This window comes from Dromiciops gliroides, chromosome 5 (assembly GCF_019393635.1).
Source record: "Dromiciops gliroides isolate mDroGli1 chromosome 5, mDroGli1.pri, whole genome shotgun sequence".
Classification (NCBI taxonomy): Eukaryota; Metazoa; Chordata; class Mammalia; order Microbiotheria; family Microbiotheriidae; genus Dromiciops; species Dromiciops gliroides.
In genome coordinates, this window is record NC_057865.1 from 52,720,606 (window position 1) to 52,746,611 (window position 26,006).

Sequence of the window (26,006 nt, forward strand, 5' to 3'; positions counted from 1 at the left end):
CCTAGATTCCTATCTATTAAAGGGAGAGCACATTTCTAGCTCCGCTCTCCACCAGAGTCCAGAGGAAAGAGAGCGAGCCTGAGCGCCAGTCTCTTCCTTCCTCCTCCCACTAGCCCGCGTCACTTCCTGACTCCTGGTCTTGCCCTCAAAGACCTTCCCTTCATGGGCAGAACTCTTCTACAGTAAGTATCCAGCAGGTGGCGTTATTCCAATCGTTACAACCCCAAATAGTGTCATGAAGAGTCAGACGAGACTGAAATGACTCAACAACAACATGTAAGGTACCATGCTGACCACCGAATGTACAAAGATAAAACAACATCAGAGTCTGCTCTAAAAGAATTTACATTCTGCTGAGAGATAGTAAGGCAAGTTTGACTGGCCCTTGGAGTATGTGAAGAAATGGGATGGGGCCAGGTTGTAAAGGTCTTTAAATGCCCAAAGAGGAGTTTAGAGTCGATCCTAGCGAGGTGGCCAAAATGCTTGTTGAACACATTGATGTTATTCTAATAGAATGTACTTGAAGGCAGAGGTTGGTTTTTTTTTCTCTTTATATACCCAGCATCTGGCATAGCACCTGGTACATAACAGCTACTTAATAAATGTTTGCTGCACGGAATTGAGTTGAGTCAATCAATCAGTTACTAGTTTTTTAAAGCACTTTCTATGTGCCAGACACTGTGCTAGGTTCTGGACATACAAATAGGATGAATGAAACAATCTCTACAGAACTAAACTGAAATTATATACCATGTGTCTTATATATGTAAGTGCCACTGTGATGAACCAACAACAGTAGGTGTGAGCAACTGGCGTCCCAGGGACCAGCAGCTCTGGTTCTCTTTAAATTGCTGGTGGAAGAATTCAAATGCCATTAACAGGTAAAAGTCAGCTTTCCGAGTTTAAAGAGAGAATAACAATGCTGCTTTACCCTTTTCTAGAAATATGAATCCATGGTCTAAAGTCCAACAATTAAAAAACCTCAAATATTTAATTTAGTAATTTGTGTTAAACTTTGATATAGATTGAATTGGAAATGGGCAAAACACCATCTCAGTTCATTCAGCATTGAGAAATGATAAAAAAACACTAATTATTAATAACTAGTATTAACAACAATAACTAACATTTCTAAATCTCATTTTAGCCTTACAATGACCCTAAGGTAAGGGCTTCAGGTACATGTTACAGATGAATAAACTGAGGCACATTGAGGTAAAGTGATTTGGCCATCATTACACAATTAACTAGTAGATGAAGGTAGGAGTCAACCCAGCTCTCTCCTAACTTCCAATGTAGTCCACAGCTTTTTAAGTTTGGAAATAAAAGATAGATTCTAGTGATGATTTCATTGACAAAAAGACAGTTTTAAAATGTATACGTGCTCCAACTCATTTATTGCTTTCAAATTAATTTTGAGATGGGGAAGAGGTGGTGAATGCCTAAGGATTCTCTCTGCTTTAAAAAGAAAGTTTGAATGGCAATGATGATTTGCCTTTTTTTTTTTAAATAGTATTAATCAATAAGCAATACACAGTTCTTAAGTGTCTACATCATAATAATAATAGCTAATATTTATATGGCACTCACTATGTGCCAGACACTCTGCAAAGCACTTTAGGAATATCTCATTTGATGCTCACAATAGCCTTGGGAGGTAATAGCTATTATCATCTCCATTTTACAGATGAGGAAACTGAAGGAGACAAAGGTTAAATGACCTGCCCAGGGCCATACATATAATAAATGCCTGAGACCAGATTTAAACTCAAGTCTTCCGGACTCCATCCCTCCTGCTCCCACCCACCCCATGCTGAGCACTATGGCGCCACCTAGCTGCCACTTGCTGGAGATACAAAGACAAAAACTGAACCAAGAATCCTTGCCTTTTCCAACTTTGCTGCATAAGCAAATGCAGAATAAATGTGGAGTGATTTGGAAGGACGCACTAGCAGCTGGGGGAATCAGAAATGGCCTGGCATAGGAGGTATCCTCTGTACTAAGCTTTGAAGGAAAATAGGGAGTCTAAGAAGATGTGGGGGATGGGAGGTAGAACAGCATTCATATCCCTCTGCTAGGCTAAAAGCTACATGGGGGCAGGATGTCTTGTTTAAACTTTGTATTTTTCTCAACACTTAGCATAGAACTCTCTATATAACAGATCCTTAAGAAATATTTGTGAATTGAACTAAAATTAACCAGACAGAAATAGGAAGCTGTATCAGAAGGAAGGAAAGAAGCCCTGGACTATAACTGTAATTTTAAAAGAAATACATAATAAATAGAAAGACAGAGGGATACTCTGGGAAGAGCCAAGGGATTGGAGGTAGAATTGTTATCATTCAGTAGTATCTGACTCTTTGTGACCCCTTTTGGGATTTTCTTGCAGAAATACTGGAGTGGTATGCCATTTCCTTCTCCAGCTCATTTTGCAGATGACAAAACTGGGGCAAACAGGGTTAAGTGACTTGTTCATATTGTTGGTGTTCATCCTTTGTTCTCAAAGAGGACCAGTGACATCAGGAGAGTGCTGTTCTGACTTGCAAGTGAATTGGATTTAAGTGAGGCAGAACTGTGCAGTCATCAGCTCTACAGAATTACACAAGCTAGTAAAGGTCTGAGGCAGAATTTGAACTCAGGAAGATGTCTTCCTGACTCCAGGCTCAATGCCCTATTCATTTGTATTACCTGGCTGCCTTGAGGTCAGGACATCTGAGTTTTGAATTGTAACTTTGCCACTTACTATCTGTGTGACTTTACACAACTCCCTATCTGGACTAGATTATCTCTAAAATCCCTTTTGACTCTAAATGCTCTGATTTGATATGCATATTAGAGAAGTACACAATAAAGGGATTTGTGGGAGTTCAAGAGGAAAAAGGTTATTACTGACCTGAGGCAAGAGGGAGGGGAGAGTTCAAGAAAGGTTCAGTGAAGAGGTTACATTTACAGCAGGTAAAAGGCAGGACTTGTGAAGATAGAACCAACCTGTTGGTAGATGGGGCAGTGGAGGGGGAAGGGACAGAGAACCCTAACATTTCAGTTTGGGAGATTGAATGAACTGTGTGGTTTGTGACCTAAATAATCAAGTCAGAAGGCGGAAGGAGCAGGGTTAAGGGGGAGAGAATTGAGCTCAGTATTAGACGTTTTGAGTTTTGTCCCTGCCAGGGGGACATTCAGGTGGAAATGTCCTGATGCAGTTGGAGAAGTGGAAATCAATCTCAAAGCCGAGGTCAGAGTGAGACATTTGTAGTCATCTGCACCAAGGAGATTGTGGAAGCCATGAGAGTGAATGAGATTATCCAGGGAGAGAGCGTGTGCAGAGAGGAAAGGAAATAGGCCAAGGACAAAACCTTGGGAAATAGCTTTCTTATGGCATTGGAAAGAGGAGGAAGGAACAAGAAAATGGAAACAAAAGAGTAGAAGATCATCCAGAAGAAAGTGGGTAGGATCATCAGTTGTTTCATCATGGGGACAAGACAGGGATCGGAACTATAATTCTTTGATATCCAGAATTCTAGGTTGAGGAAACTCCTGCTATCATGATAAATACCTCCTTTTGGTCTTGGAGTTGCCTTAGAGAGTAGTAAAAAGTGCCAAGGTCGGCCAATTTGTATCAAATGTGAGTTTGAACCCAAGTCTTCCTGGATCCCAGGCTGGCTCTCCAGCCTGGAACATCCTGGGATCAGAAATAATTTAGAACTTGAATCAGCCTTAGAGGGCATCTTAGTTTAGCAGCTTCATTTAACAGATGATGGAACTTGCTTGAGTTCACAGGAGTATAGATCTGGGGGAAGAGCACGGTTTGACTCCAAATGTAGCACAAATGTTGGGGTGACCTTGTCCAATGCTGTACAGAGATCAGGGAAGATGAAACCTAACCAAAAGCCATAGGATTTGGCAATAAGGAGATCAGTGGAGACATATTGCCATTTCAGCAAAGTGGTGGAGGCAGATGCTAGACTGCAAAAGGTGTGGGAGAATAAGAAAAAAAGAGGTATAGGGAATTGTAAGGGCCTAAAATTCTAGCTATGATGTCTAAAATCTAATGAGTGGTCACCTTAAACTAGAAGCTTTAGCAAGAGTTTAGACTTTTAAGTATTTATTAAAGTGCATCAGAAGTTAGTGGAGAGAGAGAGAGGTAAAAAGCAGACTTCATATAACTAAGAGAGCCCAGCATCTGTCCTCCCGCCAAGCCGAGGTCCCAAAACAAAAGGCCTCGCTCCTCCCAGAAGCCTCCTGTGAAGGAGGAAATGGGGCTGTTCACACAGCTCCAAGCTAATTGGTTGGTAGCACTGATTGACAGGACCCACAGGCGGCAAACATCACTTCCTGACTCCGCTAAAGTCACATGGTTTCTTTTCAGGCCAGAGCTCACAATGTCCCTCCCAGCAGGGAGTGTCATTCCAATTCTCACAGAACACCTTCTATATTTTATATTTGTTTTATTTAATCAAAACAATTCTTTTGAAACTCTGAGCCTTAAGGGAAAGAAGTAGAGCAAAGACCAAGTGGGTTTATTTCAGGGACCTAAAACATTTTTTGTTTTTTGTTTTTTGTTTTTTTTAGTGAGGCAATTGGGGTTAAGTGACTTGCCCAGGGTCACACAGCTAGTAAGTGTTAAGTGTCTGAGGCCGAATTTGAACTCAGGTACTCCTGACTCCAGGGCCGGTGCTCTATCTACTGTGCCACCTAGCTGCCCCCTAAAACATTTTTTAAGAAATCATCCACCCTCTTTCCTTGAAAGAGAAGCTAAAGAGAGTTTTGGGTTTTTTTCCCCCCTAGGCACCATCCTTGTATAAAAATGTGAAGTAGAGGGGCAGCTAGGTGGCGCAGTGGATGGAGCACTGGCCCTGGATTCAGGAGGACCTGAGCTCAAATCCAGCCTCAGACACTTGACACTTACTAGCTGTGTGACCCTGGGCAAGTCACTTAACCCCAATTACCTCACTAAAAAAAAAATGTGAAGTAGTTCTCTCATTACATTTCTAATGCAGAAATATGTTTAATGTGATTGTCCATATATAACCTATATCAGATTACTTGCTGTCTTAGGGAGGGGGGAGGGAAGGGAGGGATGGAGAAAAATTTGAAACTAGAAATCTTATAAAAACAAATGTTGAAAATTATCTCTAAATCTAACTGGAAAATAATAAAATATTTATATGGAAAAAAATGTGAAGTAGACAAATTTGTCTTTAGCACTTGGCCACCTGCTCCTTTTCTCCTTGTGAATGTCCCTTCTGGTGCCTCCCCCCTCTCCCCTTACATCTAATGCTCAAAGCAGAAGCATTTATAGGAGTCTTCTCCAAAGAAAAGATAACTAGGGCCCATCATGCACTCAAAGCCTCCCTGAGTTTCACTCACATAAGATACCAGACAATTCAAGATGCCGGCTGATTTTTTAAATCTATGTATCTATAAAAACATGTATAGGTATAAGTATATACACATGTGTATGTATGTAAATATACACACATGTATAAAAATTAGTGTGCATATTTCTAAATATATTAATAAATATAAAAACATTAATATATCTAATTTTATCTTACTATGTATTTGTTGATATATTTATAAATATTATATGAATGTGTTTATAAATATATTGTTTATTTATAGTTATGTTTATAAAATTTACAGTTACCTGTTTATATAAATATGTTTCTGTTAATTATATGTACTTTTGTGTAAATATATACACATATACACATATATATACACACACACACATATTCAGGAAGGAAAAATAATTTTTTTTAATTCATTTTCTAAAGTGTTACCAATTGAAGTAGTTGGTGTTCTCATTGCTACCAAATTATGTCAGAGCAGAAAAATGTCTCACATTCCAAGAAGAATTTCTCTTTTGAAAGGAGAAATGTGGCACTAAGTACTTTCCAAAAGTTTTAAAGAGGAAAACAAATCAACTAGAAGGAAATGAGGCCATTAGCACTGGGCAAACACAAGACCCCCTTAGGGGCCCCCAACCAGTAAGTACCCCTGAGTGAATTGGAATGCGTTGGCCAATTTTTCTAGATAGGCATCAGTTGAACTGCAAGGCTTCCAGAAGAGTTACTGGTGGTCATTAGAGAAGGAGGAGGGTGGACAATTGAGCTCTCTTTTCATTAGAATTTGGCACTGAGACTAGAAAGAGTTGTTTTGTTATTTTTTTATCAGTTGTGGAATTTTCGTTATTTAACTTTTCTTCCTCCCTGAAGAAAGATACATCTAATAAAAATTAAGTGATTAAAAAAAAAAACTTGCTCTCTCTTCCTTTCTTTACTAGGTTCTGACATCTGAATGTTAGAAAAATGGGAGGTGAAAAACAGGTGAATTGAAATTATTTATTTAAACATTAGCCATTTAGAAGCAAATGAGTTTTTAGTAAGATAGTGACTCCCATTATCAGTTTCCATTATCTTCCAATATTTTCTGTGCTGTTGGCAATGAGAAACATTCAACCCCTTAATCAATGGGAACATACACACACATAACATATAAAATACATATATGCATATGTGTGTGCATGTGTGTTTCATATACTACATACACATCGTTACGCAACCTTCGTTTTTTAAGAGGGACAAGGACATCACTGGTGATAGCTTGACTTGTGAGTGAATTGGATTTAAGTGAGGCAGAGCTGCACAATGTTAGGAGCCTTACTCTGTCCTTCTGAGTCACTGGAAGTCCAGTGGCAGGACAAAAGTTAGGATGACTGCTGATGGCCCAGGAGTGGTGAGGCCCCACTGCCCCACCAAAAAACAAAACAAAACAAAAACAGAGTAACTTTGTTTTAGCTCCATTTTTGGGGGGGGGGGATGAGGCAATTGGGGTTAAGTGACTTGCCCAGGGTCACACAGCTAGTAAGTGTCAAGTGTCTGATGCTGGATTTGAACTCAGGTCCTCCTGACTCCAAGGCCAGTGCTCTATCCACTGCACCATCTTTGATAGTCTTTGAAATTAGAAAAAAAAAATCATAGGTGATATGAAGGTTTTTGGCTGGGGTTGCAGGTCTAGAGTAGCTAAATCCTTGAAATTTCTTGTACATTTGGGATTCTGACACTAATTATAACCAAGATGAGATGAAAATGGAATAGAAAAATAACGATTCCTGTAGTTCACCTCCAAAAATCTCCCTTTGCCACATAAAGACACGCATAGGCATCTGTGAGCTAAAGGTTGCCTAAAAGTTGTTTGATGATGGTAAATTTTAGGAGAATGAATGTGAAGGACAGCTGGCAGGAGATCCAGATTCTCATTCTAGTCCTGACTGTATCTTACTGGGATGTTGTTGAAGGTACTTAACCTCATGGTTTGTATATACATTTCCCCATTTGTGAAAGGTGACTAGAAATATGTGACTTAACTAACTTTTCTGGAACAATAAAATATTTTTCTGAAAGAGGGAAGGACCTCCTTTTCTTTTTTTTCATGCCACTCACTACCTCACCCGTAGTTTTTGAGATGAAATATTTAAGATTTCTCATTGCTATGTCCTCATGCTTACTGGTTGGAAAGCATGAAGTTTCAAATAAACAATCACTTAATCTCCTTTCTAGGCTTATGGTCCTATAAAAAGTGTTCTTTTATTCTTTTTTTTGTTGTTTATTTAGAATTTTATTTTTCCCCAATTACATGTAAAAACAATGTTTAACATCCATTTTTAAAACTTCGTGTTCCAAATTCTCTTCCTTCCTCTTCCCCACCCCTGTTAAGAAGGCAAGCAATTCAATATGTTATACATGTGTAGTCATACAAAACATTTCCATATTAGTCAGGTTATGAAATAAAACAGACAAAAAACCTCAGAAGAATAAAGTAAAAAAAATTATGCTTCAGTCTGTATTCAGATACCATCAGTTCTTTCTCTGGGGATGGATAGCATTTTTCATCATAAGTCCTTCAGAGTTTTCATTGTATTGTTGAGAATAGCCAGGTCATTAGGAGCTGATCATCTTACAATATTATTGTTACACAGTACATTTCACTTTGTATAAGCTCATGAAAGTCTTTCCAGGTTTTTCTGAGAGCATCCTGCTCATCATTTCTTATAGCACAATAGTGTTCCATCATAATCACATACGACATTTTGTTCAGCCATTCTCCAATTGATGGACATCCCTCAATTTAGAATTCTTTGCCACCAGAATGGATCTGCTATAAATACTTTTGTACTTTTAGGTTCTTTAACTTTTTGCTTTTTATCTCTTTTTGGATATTGACCTAGTAGTGGTATTGCTAGGTCAAAGAGTATACATCGTTTTATAACCCTTTGGCCATAGTTCCAAATCACTCTACAGAATAGTTGAATCAGTTTACAATTCTACCAACAGTGTATTAATGTTTTATTTTCCCCATATCCCCTACACCATTTGTCATTTTCCTCTGCTGTCCTATTATCCAGTCCAGTAGGTATGAAGTAGTGCCCCAGAATTATTTGACTTGCATCTTTCTAATCAATAGTGAGTTAGAGCATTTTTTATATGGCTATAGATAATTTTGATTATTTCATCTGAAAACTATTCATATATTTTGATCATTTATCAATTGGGGAATGGCTCTTATTTTAATAAATTTTACTCAGTTCTATACATGTTTAAGAAATAAGGCCTTTATCAGACAAACTTATTTAATTTTTTTTTCACAGTTACTATTACTAACTGTATTTCCCTCCATTCTATTCCCTCCCCATGCCATTTACTCTATTCTCTATCTCCTTTCACATTGTCTCTCCTCAAAAGTGTTTTGCTTCTGACTGTCCCTTCCCCCTCCCTTCTATTACCCCGCCCCCAACCCTTATGCCCTTTTCCTCCTACTTTCCTGCAGGGTAAAATAGATTTCTCTACCCAACTGAGTGAGTATGTTATTCGCTCTTTGAACCAATTCTGATGAGAGTAAGGTTCACTCACTCCCCCATACCTACGCCATCTTCCCCACCACTGTATATGCTTTTTCTTGCTTTTTTATGTGATATAATTTACCCCATTGCACTTCTCCCTTTACCTTTCTCCCAGTACATTCCTCTCTCATTCCTTAACTTTATTTCTTTTTTTCTTTTGTTTTTGTTTTTTTTTTTTTAATGAGGCAATTGGGGTTAAGTGACTTGCCTAGGGTCACACAGCTAGTAAGTGTTAAGTGTCTGAGGCCGGATTTGAACTCAGGTACTCCTGACTCCAAGGCCGGTACTCTATCCACTGCACCATCTAGCTGCCCCTTTAACTTTATTTCTTAAGATATCGTCCCTTCATATTCAATTTATACCTGTGCCCTCTGTCTAAATATACTCCATCCAACTGCCCTAATAATGAGAAAGTCCTTATGAGTTACAAGTATCCCATATATGAATGTAAATAGTTTAACCTTGTAATATCCCTTATGATTTCTTTTTCCTGTTTAACTTTTTATGCTTCTCTTGAGTCTTGTATTTGAAAATCAAATTTTTTATTCAGCTCAGGTCTTTTCATCAAGAATGTCTGAAAATCCTCTTTCATTAAATGCCTTTTTTCCCCTCTGAAAGATTAAATTCAGTTTTGCTGTGTAGGTGATTCTTGGTTGTAATCCCAGTTCCTTTGCCCTCCAGAATATCATATTCCAAGCCCTATGATCATTTAATGTAGAAGCTGCTAAATATTGTGTTAACCTGCCTGTGGCTCCACAATACTTGAATTGTTTCTTTCTGGCTGTTTGTAATATTTTCTTCTTGACCTGAGAGCTCTGGAATTTGGCTATAATCTTCCTGGGAGTTTTCATTTTGGGATCTCTTGTGGGAGGTAACCGGTGGATTCTTTCAATGTCTATTTTGCCCTCTGGTTCCATAATATCAGGATATTTTCCCCTGACAATTTCTTGGAAGGTGATGTCTCAGCTCTTTTTTTTTTTTATCATGGCTTTCAGATAGTCCAATAATTTTAAAATTATCTCTCCTGCATCTATTTTCCAGGTCAGTTGTTTTTCCAATGAGATATTTCACATTGCCTTCTATTTTTTCATTCTTTTGGTTTTGTTTTATTTTTTCTTGATATCTCATAAAGTCATTAGCTTCCATTTGTTCAATCCTAATTTTTAAGGAGCTATTTTCTTCAGTGAGCTTTTGTACCTTCTTTTCCATTTGGCCAATTTGGCTTTTCAAGACATTCTTTTCCTCACTGGCTTTTTGCACCTCTTTTACCATTTGGCCTAGTCTGTTATTTAAGGTGTCATTTTCTTCAGTATATTTTTGTGTCTCCTTTAACAACATTTTGACTTTTTCATGATTTTCTTGTATCACTCTCATTTCTCTTCCCATTTTTTCCTCTACCTCTCTTAGTTTATTTTCAAAGTCCTGTTTGAGAGCTTCTATGGCCTGAATCCAATTCATATTTTTCTTAGAAGCTTTGGATATAGGAGCTTTGACTTTGATATCTTCTTCTGAGGGTGGATTTTGATCTTCCTTGTCATCATAGTAACTTCCTATGATCAGAATTTTTTCTGTTTGCTCATTTTCCAAGCCTATTTCTTGACTTTTAATTCTTTGTTAAAATGGGGCACTGCTTCCAGGTGGAAGATGCACTGTCCCAAACTTCAGGGAGTTTGTGCAGCTATTTTCAGAGATACTTCTAGGGATTTATAAGTTTTCAGTTCTTCGAAGCTGGTATGATTTAAGTCAAGGTATGTTTAGTATTCTCCTGGCCTGTGCTCTGGTCTGCTAGCAACAACAAGCCTGTTTTTCAGCCCTGGAACTATGAGGATAGTCCCACTCCACTGTGGAGCTACAAGCTCTGGTATGCTAGTGCTTCTACCTATCCTGGGACCACCACCCAAGATTGCAACCTTGATCTGAGTATGGTCAAAACAACAGAGTCCTGCCTCAGTGCTAGAAAAAAGACCCCGTAATCTTTTTCTGGCCAGTTGTTCAACCCCCTTACCTTCTGTGGGATGAATTCCATAAACAGTTGCTGATGCTTCTCATTCAGTGGCTCCAAAGGCCTGCTCCTGGTTTGCTGGGGCTAGGTCTGTGCCGGCGCAGCTTGCACTGGATTACATTCCACTCTCACCTGGGTGGGACAGACCTTACCTGTGGACTTACTAAGTTGCCTTTGGCTGGATAATTATTTCACCCTGTCCTTTTTAGCTTCTGCTGCTCCAGGAATTGCCTTATGTCATTATTCGAAGGTATTTGGAGGGGTCTGGGAAGAGCTCAGGCAAGTCACTGCCTTTCCTCCATCATCTTGGCTCTGCCTCCCAGGGTCCCCTTTCCTTTTTTTTTTTTTTAATTTTTTTTTTTTTTGCAGGGCAATGGGGGTTAAGTGACTTGCCCAGGGTCACACAGCTGGTAAGTGTCAAGTGTCTGAGGTCGGATTTGAACTCAGGTACTCCTGAATCCAGGGCCGGTGCTTTATCCACTGCGCCACCTAGCCGCCCCAGGGTCCCCTTTTCTAAAGCTCCTGGTGACCTGCTCTTGAATAAGAGCCATGAATCTTGACCATCTGGTCAGTTAGCATGATGTGTGCAATGCCTCACACCACCTTGCATATAAGAACGTAGCTCCCCATTTCCCTTAAGGAAAATGTTCTAGCTTTCCAGTGGCTGTGAGATCCTTTTTATAATTGCTTAGACCACTTCCATTAGTATTTTGTTGTTGTTCAGCCATTTCAGTCATTTCTGACTCTTTGTGACCCCACTTGGGATTTTCTTGGCAAAGATACAGGGACAGTTTGCCACTTCCTTTTCTAGCTAATTTTACCAGCGAGGAAACTGAGGCAAACAGGGTAAAGTGACTTGTCCAGGGTCACACAGCTAGTGTCTGAAGCCAGATTTGAACTTAGGAAGATGAGTCTTCCTGACTCCAGGCCCATCACTCTGTCTACTGTCACCTAGCTGCCTCCAGGCCCATCACTCTGTCTACTGTCACCTAGCTGCCCTTTTCATTAGTATACATTATACAAAATAAATAGATGCATAGGAAACATAGCAACCCAACAAATAAAAATAGCTATAAATAAGTAATGGAGGCTGTCATATGGCTTGGTGGATAGAGCTTTGGTACTGGAGTCAGGAAGACTTGAGTTCAAATCCTTCCATAGGTGCTTCCTAATCATGTATTCCTAGGCAAGTCACTTAACCTTTCTCAGATTCAGTTTCTTCATTTGTAAAACAGTGATAATACAATCAGAAGGTTGTTGTGAGGATCAAATGTGTTAACATATATAAAGGGAAAACAAAACATGACTGTTTTCCATAAACTTCTATTATTTATAGGTCATGAAAACTAACACAAATGTGTATGTTATTTTTGAACAAGGTTGTAATAAAATTGGCTCATTTCTTTTTAAAATGTTTTAATTAATTCAATTTTACAATTAAATAAAATGTATTTATTATCTGCCCCTCCCATTGTACAATTTTTAAAAAGAGAAGCAAAACTCTTATAACAAACATGCATAGTCCAACCAAATAATTCCCTATTTTGGCCATGTCTAATAATATAGGTTTCATTCTAGGTTTTAAGTCTATCACGTCTCTGGCTGGAGGTGAGTGTTGTGATCCATCTGTCCTCTGGACTTGTAGTTTATTAGTGCCCTAATCAGATTTCTAAAGTCTTCTAATGCTATTTACTTTTCTGTATTAAATACTTTTCATTGTGTAAATTGTTCTCCCAGTCCTGCTCACTTCACTCTACAACAGTTCAGAGTTTATAAACTTCTAAACTCTTAATGATTCACCATCCTTAGAGCCTTGAGAATGCCATAGGAACACAGGTCATTGTTTTCACAAATAAGCTCTGCACCATTGTGAAGATAAATGTCACCATGGGATCTTCTTAGAACCACTTCTGAGGATGGGAAGTTCTGATTCCCTTGAGAGAAGCAAACTACTCTGGAGATTCAGTCAGCAATTCAAAAGGCAGTGAAAAAAACAGACTGCTTATTCTGAAAAGTTTGAAAATGGCTTTCTTCTCTCCAGAAAAGGGAAGAAGAGATGATCTTCAGGCCACATCTTGATCATATTGAAAACACTTACTAGCTGTGTGACCCTAGGCAAGTCACTTAACCCCAATTGCCTCACAAACAACAACAACAACAACAGGGGCAGCTAGGTGGTGCAGTGGATAAAGCACCAGCCCTGGGTTCAGGAGAACCTGAGTTCAAATCCGGATTCAGACATTTGACACTTACTACTTGTGTGACCCTGGAGAAGTCACTTAACCCTCATTGCCTTGCCAAAAAAGAAAGAAAGAAAAGAAAAAGGAGAGAGAGAGAGAGAAACAACAAACCACACATTATATCAATTCCTCAATAAGCACTGACTAGACATTTATTATGTGCCTGGTACTATGCTAGGAACTAATAGATACCAAGAAAAAAAGATAAATCATTTCTGCCTCCAAAATATTTTCATTCCATAGAGTGATACAACATGTACCAACATAAGAATACATAAAATACACTATGAATGGGTGAATAAAAAATGACTAAATATATACCATGTGGAAAACACTGTGCTAAATCCTGGGGGTACAAATAGAAAAGGAAGTCAGTCGCTGCTCTCAAGGAGCTCACATTCCACTAGGAAGAAACAACACAGAGAAGAATTGTTCTTCAGTCATGTCTGACACTTAAAAACTCCATAGTGGCTTGCCATTTCCTTCTCCAGCTCATTTTACTGAAGAGGTAACTAAGGCAAACAGGGTCAAGTGACTTGTCCATGGTCATACAGCTAGTAAATATCTGAGCTAATAAATGTCTGAGACTGGATTTGAACTCAGAAAGGTGAGTCCTCCTGACTCCAGGGTGAGTGGTCTATCCACTTTACTACCTGGCTGCCCCTTATAGAAGAAGAAGAATGAACAAATACATGATCATTTCTTTTGAGAGGGGAATTGAGCCTAAATTTCAAATCTAGTAGTTGCTAAAAAGGATTGCATGGGAATCTCTTTCTTTAGGAAATGTAACATCAAGTATGTTTACTTCCTCATATATCATAGAAGAGAGGCATTAGACAGTACCTTAGTATCAGATCCTCTTTGTAGACCCTGGGTACTGTGGTATGGTCAATCTGGTCATTTGAGCTCTGTGCTTGGTTATGCCCAATAGCCCAGTAATTTTCTTTCCATTGAGCCTCTCTAATGTCCATTTAATTATTAATGAGCCTTATTTTGCCCAGAAGTAATGTAATAAGGGATATACCTGAATGGCACCAGTGGAAAGAAGCAATGTTAGAGGAGAAGTGTGCAAAGAATTTATATTCACTTCTGTGTCCTGAACAGTGAAGCACAGTTTGGGATAGGTGCTAAATAAATGTTTGTCAAGGGGGCAGCTAGGTGGCGCAGTGGATAGAGCACCAGCCCTGGATTCAGGAGGACCTGAGTTCAAATCAGGCCTCAGACCCTTGACACTTACTAGCTGTGAGACCCTGGGCCACTTAACCCCAATTGCATCACTAAATAAATAAATAAATAAATAAATAAATAAATAAACAAATAAACAAATAAACAAATAGATAGATAGATAAATAAATACATAAATACATAAATAAATACATAAATACATAAATACATAAATAATAAATATTTGTTGAAGGAATGCATGACCAAATAAATGACTGCCTCTTTCATTTACTACCTCTATGTCCTTGGGCAAGTCACTTAACCCCTCTGAACCTCAGCATCTTCACCTATGAAGTGAGAGGGTTGAATAAGATGGCTTCTAAGCAGGTGTCTGATATTACACGTTTAACAACCAGCTCTTGGGGTGAGGGGTGGTTGTGAGGTAGTAGGGGGGTACATACATAACATGTGTGGTAAGTATTGCAGGTAATATGAATTAATCGATATATAGAAATTTATTTTACTGTTATATTCATTGGCAAGTAAATGAACTTTTCTGAGCAGAATTATTATAATTTAGATTGTTTTCATGTGATTCTATGTTAAAATGGTTTTTGAGTGAATGAATGGTGAGAATCCATATTATAATAGTATATATTATTTAACATTAGTACATATTGGTCTGTCTCTCTCAATTTCCAGTTTCCTCTATAAGGCTTCCTGGAAGAGAAAAGTCGATCTAAAGAGCCATTTGCAACAACCATGGAGTTTATAGTTGCGGAAATTTCGAATGCTTTGCTGCCAATACTCCAGGATATGCCTTTTGCATTCTTTGGTCACAGGTAAAAAAAAAAGAAAGAAAGAAAGAAAGAAAAGAAGAGAAAAAACAGCTCTTGGTAGCATCAGGAGAGTTGGGACCATAAGACCAATGGGGAGTAAAGAGTATGGCATGCTCTGTACCCTGTAGGGATCATAGATAGAGAGCCAGAAAGAACCTCAGCCACCGTCTAATCCATCTCCTCATGTACAGATGAGGCCCAGGGAAGTAAAATGAATTTCCTAAAGTCCCAAAGATAATGATGTTAGGTCCCCTGAGTAGGGCCAATGTTCTTTCCATTGTACCAAACTATGCTTTCTTCAGGACACCTAGAAGGTAAGGATCCAGAAATCCTAATGGCATTCCCAGATACCATGTTTCTAACTAGCCATTGGCTTCTCAAATGTTCCTTTCTCTTCTGAAGTCCTTGCTTTTGGTGGACAACAGTGATGAAATTACTACTTATGCTTCTAAGGTCTTCGGTTTCTTACCCAAGACTTTATAATCTGTCCCAGAGCTCTTTAGAATCCATTTGGCAATAGTTTTAATATGTAATTGGAGGGGGCAGAGATAAAATATATTTTAAAAAAAGAATCCTTTTGGCAGTAACATTTATGTCTGGATAAAATCAGATGGAAATATATAGTGATGTTCTGATTTAACAATTCTTGGCTTGGATACATGCCCCAAGAAGACAATAGACTTTCCTATTGTTTTCTAGCTGACTTAACACCTATCTCAGTACTCCCTCAGCAGGAAAACGCTAGCTATTCACATTGTTTCTTGTTCCTTGGATTCATATGGGATAATCTTTCACTTGACAGCAACCAATATTATCATCCCCTCGTGGACAAGTAGCTACTTGTTCTCCAGGGCATCTTACTCCCTTCTCTTTAGGAAGAACCTCTTCTTAGTTTGGGTTCTCTTTATCCTCTGTGAGTCCTTCTTTCATATTCCAATATCATTACATAAATAAAAATTCCTCTTTACTTTTTCAAATTCCCTTTTTTTCTTCTTTATCTCCACATTGAATACCATCTTCCTTTTTTTTTTAAAGGAACAATTCATTTTTTTTATTCTTACTTCTGAAGAGTGGAGAAGTGTTCCCAAAGCCTCTTTACCTTCACTTCTAGGAGGACTGGCCTGCACTTTAAATATATATAGAAATCATTTAAACTCAAGAGAAATATAAACATTATACATTTTATGAGGATCAATGCAAACTTCTCCCTGTTCTCCATACCTGCTGGTGATGAGATCCTCAGAGTTTATTGTTCTTGTGGGTAGCTCCCAGGAAGAAATGCTCCAGAAACTGTGGAGGGAGGGAATATGCCAACTCCTGAGTTGTCTTTCTTCTGGCTTTTTAATATACCTTTAGCACATTGATTACCACCCCCATCTTTCTTTCCTTTCCCTTACTAACTTTTTATCTCATCTTACCAACTTGCCTTCATTTCCTGATCTTACCAGCTACCTTCTCTTTTTCCTTGTGTCTTTCTCCTTTTTTCTCCCAACTCCTTCAGCTTGAGCCCTTCTCTTTTCTTTTATCTTTTTCTCCTTCTTCAAACTTTGAGCCTTTTCAAATTGCCCTCCACATATTAACTCACTGGCCTCATTTTCAAAGCCTTCTAAAAAAGCTTCACAATTCCTCATCCTTCAACACAAGTCCTTCTCCTAAAATCATGGAATAGGTATGTCTGTACAGAAACACTGGGAATCTTAAATTCAAAGCCTATAGACAGTATTATTTATCTCTATGCATTGTACAATTGATACCACTTACTCTGAGGAATACACATGCTATATGATGGATATATTAAATAGTATTAGTTAAAATGGATAGTTAAATAGTCAAAGGTAATACTATCTGACCTTTTTAAAATTTTCCCTGTCTCAAAAGCCTAGCCACATACAAGGAACTGGTCACCCTGTGGGGTGATTGAGAATTAAATGATAAAAGTTCAATGTTCCAGCAGCTTGTGGTCTTTTGGGGGAACATATTAAGTGTTTATTAAATGTGGGTTTTTTTTTTTACCATCTTTGTTTTTGGCGGGGCAGTGAGGGTTAAGTGACTTGCCCAGGGTCACACAGCTAGTAAGTGTCAAGTGTCTGAGGTCAGATTTGAAGTCAGGTCCTCCTGAATCCAGGGCCTGTGCTTTATCCACTGCACCACCTAGCTGCCCCCTTAAATGCTTTTTAATTAATTAGTTCATTCATTATATTCCCAGTACCTAGCATCTGTCAAAAGAATAAGCACTTAATCATTAATTGATTGATTGATCGTAGGATATAATGGTGAGATTATGTAATTCCAAAGTTCAGAATTTTGGAAGTGGTGCATTTTTTTTCTTTTTTCTTTTTATTTTGGATAAATGTTTTTGTTTAAAGTTTTGAATTCCAAATTCTACCCCTCCTTTCCTCCCTTTCTTCTACCCTTCCTGAGGTGGTAAGCAATCAGATGTAGGTTATACATGTGCAAATGGTAAAACATTACCATATTAATAATTTTGTATAAGAAAACTTGAATAAAAGAAAAAATGAAAGGGAAAAATAGCATGCTTCAGTCTGTGTTCCATCAATATCAGTTCTTTATTTGGAGGTGGATAGTATACTTCATCATTAGTCCTTCAGGATTGTCTTGGATCATTGTATTGTTGAGAATAGTTAAGTCATTCACAGTTCTTCATCAAACAATATTGCTGCCATTGTGTTCAATGTTCTCTTGGTTCTGTTCACTTCACTATACATCAGTTCATACAAGTCTTTCTAGGCCTTTCTGACATCATCCTACTTGTCCTTTCTTATAGCACAATAATATTCTATCATAATTATATACCTCAGCTTGTTTAGCCATTCCCCAACTGATGGGCATCCCTTTGATTTCCCATTCTTAGTCACTACAAAAAGAGTTGCTATAAATATTTTTGTACAAATAGGTCTTTTCCCCTTTTTTGGGGATGTCTTTGGGATATAAACTTAGCAGTGGCATGCACAGCAGGATATGCACAGTTTTATAACCCTTTGGGAATAGTTCCAAGTTACTCTCTAGAATGGTTGGATCCTTCATAACTCCAACAACACTGCATTAGTATCCCAGTTTTCCCACATGCCCTTCAACATCCAATATTTTATTTTTTTGTTATATTTGCCACACTGATAGGTATGAGGTGATACCTCAGAATTGTTTTAATTTTCTAGATGTTTTTAACACTTCTGTAAATAAATCTTAGGCACAACCTTGTAGACTTAGTAGTGGTTCAAAATATTAACTTGAGATCTGCTCATTTTTTAAAAAATATTTTTAATTTATGGAATAAAACATTTTCCTAACAGTACAATAAAAAAGATGATTGCATATGAAACTTCAAATCTACTATGCACAACTTGCTATTCCTTGCAACTATACAACAAAATTATCATATAATTTTTTCTTCTCTATCAATCTCAATAAATGTCAACAAAGAATAAAATTCTAAAAGATAATGATAAAAATCTGAACTTTTTCATTGTGACCAAAGAAACATACAAATTTTAATATATAATCACAGTAGCTTATTTTGATACATTCCTTCTTCTGATCATGTAAAGTTTTGTTGTTGTTTTCTGGGTATATGGTGTGGTGTGGTGTGGTGTGGTGTGGTGTAGTATAGTATAGTACAGTGTAGTATATACCTTGGTCTTCTCATTCTACATTCTGCTTAATCAGAAAGGGAGATTTCAGTGTCGGTCATCACATAATGACTCGCCTTTCCCATTACATTCTTTCTGGTTTTTGTTTCTGCTTTCTGCTTTCTTGTTTATGAGTTGGTATCACAAGACAATCTTCAGGGCTGATGCACAATTTCAATGGGCAGTCGCAGCACTGAATTCCTTCTCTGTGTGTGTCCCATGGTTGGCTTGGTTTTGCAGAGGGCAGTACTCTCGAGATATAGGAAAAGGGATCAGGTACATTTTTGTTGAGCAGACCATTTTATTTCCATGTCCTTTTACCCCTCTTTTTGACAATGTATTTTCCTACATACTGTCTTTCATCATGCCTTCTCTTAGCAGTCCCCCATGCTTCTCATGCTTCTTTTTATCCCCATCCAGAATTAACTGCCTTGTATGCAAGTCCTATAGTGCCATACTCAGAGCAAACAATTATGCTGCACCATTAGTTAGCTGATCATGCAATGGCTCGACCCAATTAAAATTCATCCAAACTCAAATAATGACTTGGCAGTTTACAAAGTCCTCCCCTTATACCCATTCTATAAGGTAGGTGAGGTAGGTGGGCTTTTACAACTGGACACAGGACCTTGGAGATCCATTTAGTCTGTCATAGGATTTAATGGGACCTTTGTGACCATCTGCTCCAATCCCCTCATCTTACAGATGGGGAAACTGAGTCCCAGAGAGGGAAAATAACTTTCCTTAGATCATACAACTATCTAGTGGCAGGTAAGACTAGAGGGCTAGTTTCCTGGCTCCCATTCTAGTACAGCTACCCAAATTTCTTTCATGTATGGGTCAGATTAAAGGACTACTGAGGCCCCTACCAACTAAAATTATGTGATTTTTTTACTTGTGCCCCTATGAATATACAAAATCAGGTATACCCAAGCTATTTGATAATACTTTTGTCATAATGACTTGAAAGTGTTCTAAAAGTATTGGTCTCTTCACTTTCTATGAGGAAAAACAGGACACAAGACTTAATAAGTGAATAAAGGATTAACACAATTGACTGTGGATTGTGTGCTGTTTTATATTCTTAGGGAAGAGAAGGAGATTTAAACTGCTTTCTAGGAACTCTAGAAATCAGTATTCCTAAATTTCTTACTGATGTTTCCACCACATAACTTCTTTCTATGCTGCCTTTCACAACCATCACAAATTGCCTTTTTCAGCAAAAAGTAAAATTGTATTATAAAAGTAGCTGTTAGAAACAGTGGATGTAGCATAAAGGATAGATTACTGGGTTTGGAGTCAGGAAGACCCCATAGCCCACATTTACTTTCTGATATTTACTAGGTATATGACATTGGACAAGTCACTCAACCTCTGTATGCCTCAAGCAACTCCCCAGGAATTACCTTGTGTCCACTTGTGGGAGTTACTACACTGAAAGTCTCTCTGTTCATGAAATACCAGGTCCTTTGCTTAGTCTCCTGGTCAGACAATACAAGCCTAATTTTTATTATTGTTTTTCTAATTTGGAAAAATTATGGTACATTAAAGGTATGCTTGCTATAGTTAACTTGGAATGGACTGTCATTCATTTGGCTAATTTTTCTCTTTTCCACATTTAGCATGGGGTCATATGTTGCTTTTATGACAGCTCTACACTTAAAAGTACAAGTTACAACCAGTGCATTGTTTTTGTCAAGTGCAAATCCTCCCTATGTGAGTAATGGGATTTATTTTAATTGAAGGTTGGGGCAGAGATGGGGGGGTATAATAATTCTTCTTTGATGGATCTGTAATCTCTTCCATGTGGATACTTTCCTCTCAATGATACACATTTCAGCCCATCTTCTCTTTCTCATCCTGTGTTGTTCTTATCCATCCCCTCTCCCAGTTGCTTTATGGTATATGTACCTTCTAAACAACTCTGAATATCTTCCCCTAGGTCCTTTCATATTACATGGATACCAGTGGAGTCTGTTGGATGTCCATCTCTAGTCCACCCCTTTCACTGTTATTTGACTGCATTTCTTTGTTGGTTTTTATATAGAGTAGGGGTGATGTTGGTGTAGGGATGACTGAGGGGTCAGTCTGCTGGAGGAGATAGGATGAGGTGTGTGATGTTTAAAATCTAATGTGTGTCCTTACCTGCCCCTGCCCCCTAAGATTTACTGATTAATTCAGCTACAGTTTAGGCTTTTAAGCATTTATTAAAGTATATTAGGAAAAAATGTGTTTCCATCTGTTTTCAGATACTATCAGTTCCTTCTCTGCAGATGGGCTGCGATCTTCATAAGTCCTTCAGGGTTATATTGGATCATTTCCTTGCTGAAAAGAACCACATGCTTCCCAACAGATCATCCCCCACTATTGCTGTTATTTTATATACAATACATTTCACTCTGCTTCAGTTCATGTAGGTCTTTCCAGGTTTTTCTGATAGTATCCTGTTCATCATAACTTGTATAGAGTACCTTAAGTTTGACAGAGAATTTTCTTCATAATAGCCCAGCAAAGTAGGTACCATATGTTTTGCCATTATAATCAATCATCATAACTATTTCTCTCCATCCCATTCCCTTCCCATGACATTTACACTATCTTCTTTTTACCTATTCCTCCTCAAAAGTGTTTTATTTCTGACTATCCTTTCCCCTGCTCTGTACTCCCTTTTTTTACCCTTCCTTCCTTATCCTCCTCCTCTCCTACTTTCCTGCATTTAATTTTTTTTCTTTTCATCTTTGACAATTCCTTAATCTGAAGGTTTTTTGTTTTGTTTTGTTTTGCGGACAATGGGGGTTAAGTGACTTGCCCAGGGTCACGTAGCTAGTAAGTGTCAAGTGTCTGAGGCTGGATTTGAACTCAGGTACTCCTGAATCCACGGCCAGTACTGTATCCACTGCACCACCTAGCTGCCCCTAGTTTTGGGGGTTTTTGACTGTTTTCTCTCACAACTGGCTAATATGGGAATTTTGCCATGACTACTCATTTATAACTAATTTTGAATTGCTTGAGTTCTTGTGGGTGGAGCAGGGTGGGATTGAAGGGAGGAAGAGAAGTTGGAACACAAAGTTTTAAAAAATTGATGTTAAAATTTGTTTTTACTTATATTTTGGAAAATAAAATTCTATTCAAAGCAAAACAAAAAAGTATATTAGGGGTTAGCAAAGAGAGAGAGGAAAAGCTGCCTTCGCTTAGCTATCCAAGAGAGAACACATGAAGTTCCAAAAGTTAGGAAACCTGTCTACCCTGCCCTGCTTCTTCTGCCACCATGAGCTTGTTCCTGGAAGAAAGTAGAAGTTCTCTCCAGGACCAGAAGAGGGGCAGTCCCCACACACACCTCCAAGTTAATTGGCTGGTAGCATTCAAGTTTATTGATTGACATAACTTGAGGGTGGTCCATGAATTGTGACGTGACTTCCAGATGCTGGGATGACCTTAGAAATCTCAGAAAGGTCACCTCATGCTTTCTTGGTTCTCACAAGTGGGAACTGATCCAAGAACGGTCATCTGTGATTTATTATTTTGGCAGTGGTATGCAAAGATCCTTGCTGAGCTAAATCTCAGTAGTTAAAGAATCCCATATACTAAGTATAACTTAATTCCTTTTTCCTTAGATAATTAGAGCTCTGGAATGAAACCAAATGCCCTATATGACATATTGTACTAACTTTGTTTCATATTTTAAGAAAAGCCCCTTTTTTGGCTCACATATTTCCAGTATATCAGAAGAGCAAATGCTCCATTTTGTCATGAATAACGATGACACTTCCAAGGGCCCCTACATTATAAAGCACATACATGTGCCTCCTGTTGTTCACCTAGACCTATAGTTTCATCTTAGTAGATCTATAACTCACAACCCTTGAAAGAGGTTAAATCACTTACTCAGGGTCACACCACTAATATGTGTCAGAGGGAGGCTCGAACCCAAGTTGTCTTGCCCAAGGTTGTCTTTCTATCAATAACACCATGCTGACTCAACAAAAGGAGGAAACCAAAGTATAGGAATGGCTCCCTGTGCCATCAGTTGTGGTCACTCAAATGAAATTTTACCAAACTGACCTCAAGAATTTTTTGGTGTGGGGGATATGCTGGTGAAAACCCTGAGTTTTTGTATGATGTGTTAAAACAAAATTTGCTTATAAAAAAGAAAATTTAAAAATAAATATAACAGGGGCAGCTAGGTGGCGAAGTGGATAGAGCACCGGCCCTGGATTCAGGAGGACCTGAGTTCAAATCTGGTCTCAGACATTTGACACTTACCAGCCGTGTGACCCTGGGCAAGTCACTTAACCCTCATTGCCCCACAGAATAAATAAATAGATGAATGAATAAATAAATAAATAATGAACAAATGAATGAATGAATAAACAAATAAATAAATAGATGAATCGATAAATAGATAAATAAATATAACAAGGAATAGTATAACATATTCATTTAATCTGGCTACCAGTAGCAAAATTCTCCACATCAAGGGAGCCTGATTTCATCTCTTTTGTGTGTTTTGCTCACATACCTGCCTCATAGCTTAATGACATCTTGCCTTTTATGTGTCCTGCAAAATATCTTTAATAAGCATTCTTTATGCTTCATTTTTCTAAATGGACTGAAGCCTCACTTACTCCATGAAGCTTCCTCTGATTATAATATTTATACCCCAAATGGTCTTTCACTATTCTGACTTCCTATAGTTTGGGGGGGGGTGTATAACATATTTAATCATCCTCATCATAATGTAATGTAAATTTTTCCCAGGTTGGGGGTATGTTTTTCTCTCCCTCATGAGGAGTGTAAACTCTTTGAGCGTGAGGACTTTGCCTTATGTTTCTCTTATATCCTCCATAGCATCTACTACTTAAATCGTCTCAGCATATACTAAGCTTAGAATTGAATTGCCTGAATCCCAAATAGCCAATGAAATTGGTTGAGCTAAATCTGAAACCCCAGCCATCCAATTTCTAGCTTTGGCTCAGGACTACTGCTGACCTGTGTTGGAAGCAGGTGATGAGGAAGACATCAGTGTGTCAATGGATGATAAAAAGAGGCATGTCACCGCAGTGGAAGGTCCACACTTGACCTCCAACCTCTGAATTTTGCACTTTATAGACAGACTACTATAACCTTACTGCAGCTTCCAGATTCATGGAAGGGGCCCCAAATCAAGACCAAGGTGGAGTCATAGTCACTGAATGGTTGGAGACTCTTTAGTACTACCTGAGTCTATCATGAACATCAGTCTCATCCTCTGCCCAGGGAAACCATTTTCATTAAGTACTTAGCACAGTGCCTGGCACATAGTTGGCACTTAATGAATATTGATTGGTTGATTGATTGAGTTGGCAGAGGGAATGTAGCTGGGGAGAACTAAGGAGGCAAATCATTTGAGCATTGCTACTGTAACAACAAAGAGATGATGAAATCTTGAATATTTAGGGAAAATGAAACTGTTTTTCTTTTCATAGCTTTGTCAAACCATCAAAGACTCCTCTTTCTTGTGATATTACATGTTTTTCTGGGACTGAAGATATAGTATATGAAATGGAAGGTGACGTACTCTTTTTTTGTTTGTTTTTTGGTGAGGCAATTGGGGTTAAGTGACTTGCCCAGGGTCACACAGCTAGTAAGTATCAAGTGTCTGAATCAGGATTTGAACTCAGGTCCTCCTGAATCCAAGGCCAGTGCTTTATCCACTGTGCCACCTAGCAGCCCCTGGTGAAGTACCCTTAATGGCTTATTTTGTATTTAGCCAAACGTTACCTCAAAGATCTGGCCATGGAGAGAAGTCCACTTGTGCCTGCCTGGATACTTGTGCATGTGCTCAAATTTACCACATCATCTACCTGATGTCTTGAGGAGTCGTGGGGTTCTTTGTATTCCCCTAACATTGAAAGGATACCAAAAGAGCACCCAGGCTGTCCAGAGAGATCTTAGGGTACTGATATACGGGAGTAAGAAATGCCTTTTGAGGCATTGTTAAAAGTCTCTATTGTTTTGTTTGTTTCTTAGGCTGGAAGAACATAACCAGTGGGAGTGTTGAGAGTCACAAGCTTCCTGAAGGTCACTTTTATCTCATTAACCCTTCCAATGAGACTTTCATCATAAACCACATAACCAGATGCCTTGAAATATCATACTTTGCTTAAAACTCAGAGGTTTGATGGTTGGTGGTGGGTAAATTACACATCCTTTCCATAGTAATCTAAAGCAAAGTGACTATATTTTTAGTTCATTCTAGTCTTATTTATCAATAGAATAAAAGCTATGCTTTAAAAAAAAACCATCAGGGTGACTTGTTAAATCTAAACATCCTTCTTGCCATATGACATTATAAACCTGGAGCCTTCCAAACAAATAAGTAATGTACTAGACAGCCAAATTTTGTTGTTTTTCTTTATATTAGGATCATTCAAGTTTTCATTGCTCTCATTTATAGGTTTATCCCAATTGATAAAGCATATGTGTATTTTTCCCATTGTTTTGCCTATGAAAATAATGTTGAAGAAATAAAGATGAAATTATTCATGTTTCATTAACATGCAAATTCACAAAGTATCTATGATTTCATCCCCATGAAGAATTCTTGGTATGAGAGTGTTCTCCATCAACAGATCAAAACAGTTCATATTGTAACGATTGGAATGACGCCACCTGCTGGAGACTTACTGTAGAAGAGTTCCACCCATGAAGCAAAGGTCTTTGAGGGCAAGACCAGGAGTCTTTTCTTTGGCGTCAGGAAGTGACACGGGCTAGTGGGAGGAGGAAGGAAGAGACTGGCGCTCGCTCTGGGGCTCTTTCCTGAGGACACTGGTGGAGAGTGGAGCTAGGAATGCGCTCTCACTTTAATAGATAGGAATCTAGGCCTTTATTTTCTCTTTACCAAATTCTTATTCTCCTTAATAAATGCTTAAAAGTCTAACTCTTGCTAAAGCTTATAATTTATTGGCGACCACTCATTAGATATTTTAGACAGACTAGCTAGAATTTTAGCCCTTCACAATATCTAAGCCCCAGGGACTTACTTGAGGCACACAGTAGTTAAATGATTTGGCTATGGCCAAACAGCTACTGTGAGAGGTGAAATAAAAACCCAGGTCTTCTTACCTTGAAATCTATCATTCCCTATACCATACCAGACTATCTCTCTACCAGTAACATATTCAGGATCAACTGTCCATATACTTCTCATTTTATAGTGGATCAGGGTAAAAC

General features: G+C 38.3%; 1 protein-coding gene across 1 annotated transcript; it reads left to right on the forward strand.

Annotated features, from left to right (window-relative positions):
* The first annotated feature begins 7,221 nt into the window (after positions 1-7,221).
* On the forward strand, positions 7,222-24,940 carry OLAH (oleoyl-ACP hydrolase). Its single transcript, XM_043967508.1, is given in 8 exon segments — positions 7,222-7,300; positions 15,011-15,039; positions 15,041-15,150; positions 20,417-20,510; positions 22,481-22,594; positions 23,904-23,989; positions 24,260-24,342; positions 24,804-24,940. Coding segments are annotated over 8 exon segments (732 nt in total).
* Positions 24,941-26,006: the final 1,066 nt, after the last annotated feature.